Source organism: Marmota marmota, unplaced genomic scaffold (genome assembly GCF_001458135.2).
Source record: "Marmota marmota marmota unplaced genomic scaffold, marMar, whole genome shotgun sequence".
Classification (NCBI taxonomy): Eukaryota; Metazoa; Chordata; class Mammalia; order Rodentia; family Sciuridae; genus Marmota; species Marmota marmota.
This window is the reverse complement of record NW_025999983.1, coordinates 11,450,764-11,460,841: the sequence shown is the minus strand read 5'-3', so window position 1 is coordinate 11,460,841 and position 10,078 is coordinate 11,450,764. Positions and strand designations below refer to the sequence as shown.

The 10,078-nt window shown below is 47.0% G+C and overlaps 1 protein-coding gene across 8 annotated transcripts in view; it reads left to right on the top strand.

Moving 5' to 3' along the window:
* Positions 1-10,078, top strand: part of Tiam2 (TIAM Rac1 associated GEF 2) — a 233,630-nt gene that overhangs the window by 186,377 nt on the left and 37,175 nt on the right. For all 8 annotated transcript variants that reach the window (XM_048805929.1, XM_048805930.1, XM_048805925.1 and 5 more), the window contains one exon: positions 8,247-8,350. In XM_048805929.1, the coding sequence (XP_048661886.1) occupies positions 8,247-8,350 (104 nt within the window). The remainder of the gene's footprint in view (positions 1-8,246; positions 8,351-10,078) is intronic.

The window sequence follows — 10,078 nt, the reverse complement described above, 5'->3', positions numbered from 1 at the left end:
TGTGTGTGTGTGTGTGTGTGTGTGTGTGTGTGTGTGTGTGAGAGAGAGAGAGAGAGAGAGAGAGAGAGAGAGAGAGAGACAGACAGACAGACAGTGGGATTTGTACTGAGTCTCCCACATGCTAGGCAAGTGTTCTGCCACTGAGCTACATTCCCAGCCGGTTTGTGACAGGGCTTCACTAAGTTGCCCAGGTGAGTTCCAACTTGTGATCCTCCTGCTTTGGCCTCCTGAGAAGCTGGGATTACAGGTGTGCACCTCTGTGCCTGGCTTTGGAAGAATGATCTTCCCCCTAGCTCCTGGTAACCACAAATCTCTATGGATTGGCCAATTCTAGACATTTTGTATACCTGGAATTGTACTCTAGGTGGCCTGTCAGGTCGGATTTCTTTCACTTAGTGTGATGTTGTCTGGGCCCCTCCGTGTTGTGGCATGAGTCAGTACTGCATTCCTGTTTGGCCACCCTTTCATGCAGTAGACCAGTAGCACTCACTGAAAACAGGGTGGCTCAGCTTTCCTTTTCCCATAGCAACGTTCTCAAATGGGAACTCATGCAGACTTTTTTCTGTTGTTTTTTTTTTTTCCTTGTATCTTTGAATAGAATTCTAAGTAAGTTGTTCATAAGAGTTTAATACCAAAACTCCACTTTATTAAAATTCTTTAAGTGTCTGAAATACATTTGTTGTCTATTATACACCCCTGAATATAATAAGCATGGCATTTGGTGACCCTCCCAACTCTGGAGAGTGTCAGTGTCTGGTGATACCAAGACCTTGGCTGAAGGTCTCCTTTGTCATGGGCTTTATATTTTTCACGGGGGCCCTGATGAGGGAAAGTGGGAGGTTCTCCTTTTTGGGGGGCTGAATACTCTGCCTGGGTCACAGCCAGAGCTGCCTGTAGAACAAGGATGTGGGTGTTATCCAGAGTCCTCTGCCACGATCCTCAGAGGAGCTGTATGCTGCAGTCAGCCAGGGAGGTGACCGGCAGCACATTCCTACCCTGATGGCACCTGCCGCACTCCTGCTCCTCTTTTGACTCTAAGGGTATTTATCACAAGATAGTGAATCCAATCATGGCGGCCTGCTATTAAGAAACATTTTCTACTGGCATTTCCCTCCGTTTATCACCAAAATTGAACTGGCTTTGTCAAGAACATCATCAACTGGATTGTGACCTCAGGTTAAGTGGAACTTGAGAGATTTTTGAAATTTACTTTTTTTTTTTTTTTTCCTGGTATGGTATTTATGCTATGATAGAATTTACTTCTTTGCAAACTTGACCATGACATTTGGTCTGCTCCTTTGAGTTTCCTAGCCTCAAGAAGAAGAATAAGAATGCAGAGTCCTAGATAAGGTCAGATTGATTTTTATCTATATTGGAGGATATAATTTTAACTGATGATCATTTGGTTAACAGTACAGTTTAGGACTTGATTAACTTTGTGGCAGAATCAGTTGTTTTTCTCTCACAGAACAGTTCATCCATTATTTCCAGGATTTCATTTAAACAGATTTATTTCATTGTGTCTTGCCGACTGATAAGAGAGATTTGCCTGTGTGACAGAGTGCAGCAAATGTCATTAGTGAAAGGTGTCACCAACCACTGCATTTTAAATTAAGAGCATGAATAGAATTCAGGGAAATCAGTATTAGTTAAAAATAAGCATTACTGCACCCAGTTTGCACATTTAAATTTAAAAATTGGGAGGCTCTAAGCCTCTTTGCAAAGGAACTCACTGTTCAGTGTGCTCTTTGTACCATAACCATGTTGTGAGCATTTATGCAGAGTTTTTTAGCAACGGGTGAAGCTTGGAGAACTGAACAAGAGGTTTAAATTTGTACTTAGAAAATGTTGACGTTCCTCAACTGGACTTTGATTTAGCAAGATATTTATCTTCTCTTAAAACTGCACTTGTATTTAAAGGAAGGAAGAAATCGGAATAATTTCTAGGTTTGTTTTCTGATCTAACTTTCTTTGATTTCTTTTGACAAGCTATTCATTTATGGAATTGCCCAGTGGAAATTCTGAGAAATTGAAAAATCAAATAGATTAAGAGCAAAATTCACACAAACTATGTTATCTAAATGTGAGAACATAGTAGAATTAAGTATTAGTCACTGATGCATGACCAATACCACAGTGGATTATGTAATTGAAAACTTAAACCATTTAGAATTCACTTTTAGCTTCTTTGATATTATTTAAAAATTGTTTCTACTTTCTTTATGGAAGTGTATCCTGATTTTCACATCAGAGGGGGGTTCTAAGGATTGATGATTTCATCAGTGAAACTACTTTTGAACCTCAGATGAGAGGTCCAACTGAACATGATGTGTTGCTTGTCTGGATGTTGTATTTTTATTGTGGTAGTGAGCATTCTTTCTCTTGCTTGCAGGGCAAGGACACTAATACTCAGTGGGTCGCTGCTCTCAGCTGGGTGCTTTTGGTGCATTTTGCATTCTCTGATGCCACTCGACTCTCCCAGAGGAAAAGTTGAGGCTCTGGCCAGGGGGAGAGGCAGAGGCAGGTCCCAGAGAAGGTGGCATTGCCAACCACATGACATCTTGGAAGTTTGTGGGTCTGGTTTGGGGGATACATGTGCATAGTGATCTGAGCCAAGAGCCAGCTTCCCCCACAGCTGGAAGGTGCTCTGAATTTTCTAGAAGTGCAACAGACCAACAAGTCAAGGGAAGCGTGTCCTTTGTTTGTTCAGAACTTTGCATAGAGTTTTCCCCTCTTTGGAAAATTGAGTCCTGATAGTGACCTCCAGGACACCTGGCTGTGGGTGATCTGTGACAGAGCATGACTCTGTGGCTGTGATTCTCTGCAGTGCTCATGTGGGTCACTTCCACACGGGTTCTGGAGTGGTTGGGTCCATTCTTTGCACATTGAAACACATATTTTAAAAAAAATCAAAAATTGCTTTTCATGTATTTTTCTCCCTGTGTTACTGCTAGGACAGCATATTTTTTTTGTGGGTGTGTATATTTTCTTTTCATGAAAACACATGTAGAGGTAGATTATATTAAATGTGATTTTTATTTCAGGGTAGTATAAGCATATAGTATCAAAAAGGGGGCTCTAGGTCTGGTAGTATTGACAGACAGTGTGCCATAATATATACCTTGAAACATGGAAAAAACAGTTGAAAAACGGCTTCCAGGGCGTCCGTGGTAGAGCATGTGCATAGCATGCATGAAGCCCCGGGTTTAATTCCCAACACCAGGAAAAACAAAAAAAAAGTTCCCCCTCTCCTGCCCCGGCCTTTTCCTTGCTGTCCCAGGAATCCTCAGTTCACGGAGGGAAGCGGAGCTTCTCTTGACACCACGGCTCCTGTCTTATTCTGCTCGTGCTGCTGTAACAAACACCTCGGGTGGGGTGATCTCTGGGCAGACCTCCCTGGCTGCAGCTCTGGAGGCTGGGAAGTCCCATCCTGAGGCACTGGTGGGTCTGGCGATTCTGATGGTGCCTGCGCTCTGCATTCCCCCATGGCAGGAGGTGGAAAGGAGGGCGTGACCCACCCCCCAGAGCCTGTTGTACAGTGACATTAATCTGGTCACCGGAGCCCCTCATTAGGCCCCATCTCCCAGCACTGACCCTGGGGACAGTGCTGTGCTGTGGCATCCCCGCTGGCATCCCGCCTGCAGCCTAATCCCAAGGAAGTCTGACCCGACTCTTCAACAAGAGTTCTGGGGGACACGGTCGCATCATAACAACTAGGAACCTTAATTTCTCAAAAAGTCTTACTGTGCCCCAGAAGAAAAAAAACAAATGTTCTCTCATCTTGTGTTGGTACAGAAGTCGATCACCCCAATTTCTCTTATAACTGCTGCCCCAAGGATGCAGGAGGCATTCGCAGACTTTTGACCAGAATCCTGGAGACAGCTGCCTGTCCTCAGGAGGCGCGTCCCTGGCTGCTGCTGTGGCAGAGAGCCCTCCCTTCCCTGACAGCTGCACACCACCTGGGCTCTCTGGGGTCTGCTGGCAGCCCCTTGGTGGTGGCCAGGGGCTGGGAAGAACTTTCATGCCAATCTCTTGCTACCTAGTTGAGTAGGGAGGAGGCAGCCAGCAAGATGGGATCCTGGGCTGGCCACAGTCAGGTGACCCAAACATGAAAGCTGCCCACAGTTCCAGGCTGCGGGTGGGATGTTGCCAGGGAGACCACTGCAGCCAAGGCCCTCCCAGGCTTCCCCACGCCACGCTTCCCAGGGAGCTCCCCCGTGCCTGTCAGTTAGCCCCGGAGTATACTGATGCTTCTTATCTGGCAGGGGAGGTAGACAGCAAAGCCTGCACTTCTGCACATCCCCTCTGCTAGACTGGATTGAAAGTGATGTCACTGTATAACTTTGAATTAAAGATTACGCGCTGTGTGGGTGAGGCGACCTTAACTTTAACATGTTAATGATGTTTCTATTTTTAAGTCGGTACCCAGGATGTTAGTTTAACACAGGTTTTGCCCTTTAATTGTAAAGGATTTGAGGTTGCCAGCTACTTGGTGACAGTGGCACTAACGGGGTAGGTACTGACTCATTGTTCAAGAGGAAACTGAATTACGAGGTGTCTCATACCTAAAGCCTCGTGTTTCCCCCCTCGGTTGTCTATATGGAAGCGCAGGGCTCATTTTTCTTGCCTGCCTACCTGTCATCCATCTCTACAAAATATTTGTTGATTAAATGAGAAAGATGGGTGGGCCTGGGCTCATTGTGGCACCTGATCTAGCACCTGGTGGGTGCTCAGTGCCTAGCTCTGGTGGGGGAATCGATAAATCCAACAGGTGGGTCCACATGGGAGCTTATCCTATAACCCAGGACGCTGCCGCCATGCTCAGTCTGCTACCAAATAGACGCTTTCGTTGGCCACATTAAATGTTAGGTTTTCCAAATTGCAGGACTTCGTCCCAAACTTAATTTCCACAAGGAATAAGATGAGAAAGACAAAGGGTATATCTAACAGAAAGAAATAGTTCTCTTGAGTTTACAATTTGGTTTTCTCTTCTTTTAAATTGATTTACAGTTGTATATAAATAAATTTATGTTTATATAAATAGGGGTTTCTGGACACTGGAACTTCATGATGCTGAGTGTGGGGAGGGCAGGAAGCAGATGCTTCATGTTATCCCCAAGGAATGAAGAGCTCTGGGAATACGTCACAGTATATGCATCCTGATGAGAAGGCTCTGCCAGGTGGAAGCCGGTTTTTTGTAGGATATATTTACTCCTGTTAGCAGCCCATGCTCAGGATGTGGGTGGAATGTAAGTGGGGCTATGTAGGCATCTCTCTCCAGGACAGGATGCCTGTTTAAATCAGCTTTGTAAGTAAGCATTCGGATCTTACCAGCTTACACCCTTTTTATAGCTAATCTTCCATCCTTCCAGAATGTACTTTTTCCTTATTTATTTCTCCTCTAGAAAGAACACTCAGGCCTGCTCCTTTTGCAGGAATGCAGGTTCTGGTGAAGTTTAGACTCTTGGGACTGGGTCGGCAGCCATGGGCACTGTGGAGTTTGCCTCTCCCCGTGCCTTGTCAGTCTCCAGGACAGCTCTGGCACATTGCTGGTCACCACAGGGCCTCTGCATATGCCTCTGTGAAATTTGGGTGGTGGACTGTCCTGAAATTTTCTGTCTTGGCAGATATCAGAAATTGTCCAGAGCTGCCTCTTGGATCCCAAGAGTTGGTTCCTGTGGCCAACCTGCCCAAGATCATGCCTCAGAGGAGCCCAGCAAAGCTCCCTGAAGCTGAGGGCAATGAAGATGTTAGGGGAGCCTCGTGGGTTGTAGCTCAGCCTTTGTCCTAGGTGTGCTGGGTTCTGACAGGAATGGTCTCAAATCTAGGTAAATGCCCCACCTTTTCTCCTGCTTGCTTGAAGCATGCGGTTTCAGAACCTGAATGAGTGTCTCTCTCTGTAAGAAACAGTGGCTCAGGGAGTTTCCTACATTTTAGTTTCAAAGTTTTGTGCATAAACTCGATGAATGAGTCAGAATTTGCCTGGCACCTGCTGTGACATCTCCCGTGCTATTTTCACTAGCGTCCATCTGGCACTGCAGGCTCCCAAGCTCCTTATGCCCTCGCCATGCCTGACTCTTCATGGGGCTCAAGGTCTCGCTCCCCTTGGTATCTCCAGCCTTTGGTGCCTGCTGGTGACATAGTGGGTGCCACAGCAATCTCCATCAGGAATGAATGCGTGTGTGGACTGTGCCATGGTTCCTGGGCTTGGTGAGCTCTTTGGAAATGCCAAGCTCCTTGTTTGTAAGGTAAAGGCAGCCATATTGCAGGTCAGGTTCCATAACCTAGGTGATGTGCTTTGCACCGGCTGACGTGGCAGTCTCCTGCTTTCCTCACATTCCCTGTGGAGACAGGTAGCTCCTTTTCTGTGTCACTTAATAGGTGACAAAGAGGAGACCCATGGCATCTGCCTCCTCAAACTCTCTGCCTCCACTCACTTTCTTGCTATTCCTCTAGTCTGTGTCCACTTGGATCCTGTCCCATGTACCTGCAGCATTTCTGTGACTTTCCCATCTGTCCGTCTGCAAGATCTTGCCGTCCCAGGCTGCCTCCCCTCCCTGCCCCAATCTCTGCTGCAGCCACACTCAAGCTCCTGGTCCTGCCTGCTCTCCGCTGTCCATCTTCACCCAGCTGTGCCCACTCCTAGAGCCCCTGTCCCCTGTCTTAAAGTCATCTTCCCCTTTAAGACAGATCCCCCAGATTTAAAGATTTCATTCAGGAGTCCCCTTTTGGATGTCTTCTAAGGCCCAGGGAGAAGGACTCTCTTGCCCAGCATCCTCACTCATCCCTGTTCAGACTGCTAATGTCATCTGTGATGCTCTGTCATGCTCATGCCCCTCCCCCCTGCCCCCACCAGCCACCTCTCCCAGAAGCAGACTTGAGGACTGTCTGTCTGACTTTTGTATCCCCAGCACCTGCTTCAGTGCCTAGAGAAACAGGTAGTGCTCAAGAAGTGTGGCTTGAATGGATGGATGGATAGAAAGATGCATTTGTGCTGATCCCACGGGAAGGAGGACTGTTTTCCTCCTGGGAAGGCTCTAGTTGGTCTCCCATGAGAGCATGGTGACTGCAGTAGAGGCGCGCTGGCTGGTCACTTTGGAGGGCCTTGGTTACCCGCTTTGGTCTGCTTGCCTCCGCAGTGTGGCATCGAGGCCAGGACCGCTCAGCCTTTGTGATGAGCTCTGCCTTATCTAGACTAACTTAGCTCTACCCTAACATCACTCAAGTGCGACTCGGATTATCTGGTCTTTTTATGGGTGGGATCAGGGTGTTGGAAGAGGCAAAGGGAAGAAGAAATTGGAGCTGCAGAACTGTGTAGCTCATTAAGATGCGTTCTGGACACGCCCACCCCCATCTTATAAGTAAGTGCCTGTAGAGTGACGGTAATGTCAGTGCGGATAGGGCAGTATCACCCCTACCCATCTGTTGTCCACCTCCTAGGGCTCTCAGGCCTTCTTAACGTCTTCCAGAGACCACACTGCCTGCCTCAGGCATGCTGGACACTTTCTTTGCAAGTTTGCCCATGTCTTTTGGGCTCCAGCAACTGGTTGGCTTCCTGCTTAGCTGCCTGGAATCAGAAGCCTTCCGGTTTCCCCTAGGTGATGGCACTGCCTGTCAAATGCCAGCACTGGAAGGAAAGCCTCTGCTGTGTTGTGTAGAGGCCGGTCTTTCCACCTCTGTTGAATTCGTTAACTCGAGAACAGAGGAGAGGTGGGTGTGTGTAGCTGTAGCCTGGGAAGCCGTGTGCTCTACCTACTGCTAATTATCCTTTTACCTTTCCTCTGGACGTTAACAGGATATGGTCTAATATTTTCAATTTAGGGTGAAATCATGGTTGATGCCTGAAAAAATTATTCTTTCAGGTGAGCAAGAAATGGATTGCAATGTGCCTATGATATTACACTTTTAGTTTTCTAAGAGATTTCTGGTAATTTTGCCCTCACTTAGCCAAAAATAGAGGCATACCAACAGAGGTCACTGCTGATGGATTCTTTATCCAAATAAATTGTGTAAGATCAGAGCGTTTGCACAGCAATGGGAAGAGTGATGGGGCACCTTTGACCAAAACAGGCAGAAGATGCTGCTTCCTCAGTGAGGGGCCAGCTGTGTGCGTGCTCAGACCTCAGGGTTGTGAAGGACTGCTGCCAGCGTCCCTCTAGGATGCGGGCAGTGTTCTTTCTCTGAGCTAGTCTACTCTGGCTGCAGGTGGCCAAAGTCATGTATGTCTTTGTCACTTTCCCCTGCAGATTTCAGCAATGTTCCCGACATCCCCACGGGCCTGAAGAGGAGTCAGACAGATGGCACCCTGGACCAGGCGTCCCACAGGGAGAAGATGGAGCAGACGTTCAGGGTAAGCTGCCCCAATCACAAACCGAGAGCCAGGCAGGCTGCGGTGAACGCCCACCTCCACCTGAGATGGGAAAAGGCGAGGTAGACTCATCCTGTCCCTGGTACAAACGTTTTTTTTCCCTTAAAGAATATATTTTCTTTTTATTTTTTTAAGTTTAAGTACAAATGGGAGCCCTTATCTTTAAACAGAACTTTGGCATGATATTGAAGGGAGCAGCGAATGGTACCATCCCTACATTATGATGGTTTTGCTTAGCTATTTTGACAAGGAAGTCCTAAACTCAGGTGTCCCGAAAGCCATGTTAAATTACTATTCTGTTCCTTTCTACATTCCCCCCACCCCCCGCACCCCCCTCATCTCTCCCCCACCCACCTTGGTGGGAGGGTCAGAGGTAAGCCATTTTTGGAATGCTTTCGTATTGTTGTTTTGATAAAAACTACATAAAATGAAATGTGTCACTGTCACCATTTTCAAGCATACACTTCAGTGGCCTTCAGCATATTCACTTTTACAACATCTTCATCATCCATCTCTTAATCTGCACAGAAACTCTGCCCAATAGCGAGTCGATCTTACCCCGCCCCCTTGGTAACCTCTGTCATACCTTCTCTCATTTGCCAATTCTAGGTACCTCATAGATTAGTGGAATGATGCGATGATATTTGTCCTTTTTCCTGATATTTATTTCACTGCATCTGAGTTCACCCATGTTTTAGCCTGTGTCAGATTTTCATTCCTATGAAGACTGAATAATATCCCACTGCTTGTATAGCTCACATTTTGTTTGCCCACTCATCTCTTGATAGGTGCCTGGGTTGGTGCTGTCATTTGGTTATCGGTGAGCAAGGCTGTGGCGAATGGTGGTGCATAAACGTCTGCTGAAATGCTTGTTTTCCATTATTTCGGTCATACACCCAGAAGTGGAATTGCTTGATTGGAGGCCATTCTGCTGAGCTCTGAGGAATAGCCCCGCTGGTCCCCACAGCTCTGCCCCCTCTTACCACCCCACCAGCCACTTACCAGGGGTCCAGTTTATTCAATGTCCCCAGTGGCTCTTGTTACAGTCCCTTCTTTTCCTGCAGGTTTAACTGTTTGTAGTTGGCTACTTTCAAAAGGGGTCTGACATGATGTATCTTAAAATCCAGTCTTGATTTTGAAATTATAACTGTTTTGTATTAGTTGCTTTTCTCTTAAATACGAAATATGAATGGAGGAAATATGAGCAGCAATAGGTATGCTAGTCGGCTTCGCATCACTGACCAAAATACCTGACCAGAACAATTTAGGAGGAGGAAAAGTTTATTTTGGCACACAGATTCAGATGTGTAGACCAAGGTGAGGCAGAACATCATGGGGGAAGGGTGTGGTGGAGGAGACCCACCACACCATTCATGGTGGCCAGGAAGCAGAAAGAGGGAGGGAAAGGGGGCTGGCCACAGGGAAAGTGAACCCTTCCATCCCACACCCCCCAGTGACCCACCTCCTCCAGCCACGCCCCACCTGCCTGCAGTTACCACCAGTCAGTCCACTCAAAGTAGGGTGAACCGCCTCACCTCTGAACATTCCTGCATCAACATCTAAACCATAACAGCAGGAATTTAAATAAAAGCTAAAGTGGGACTGCATGCCATTCGGGTTTAGACCAACTCCAGGTGCCAGCCCCTTGGTAGCAGTCTCCACATGGTTGAGCCATGTGGCATGCCCTTTAATGATGTCCACTATGAAGGG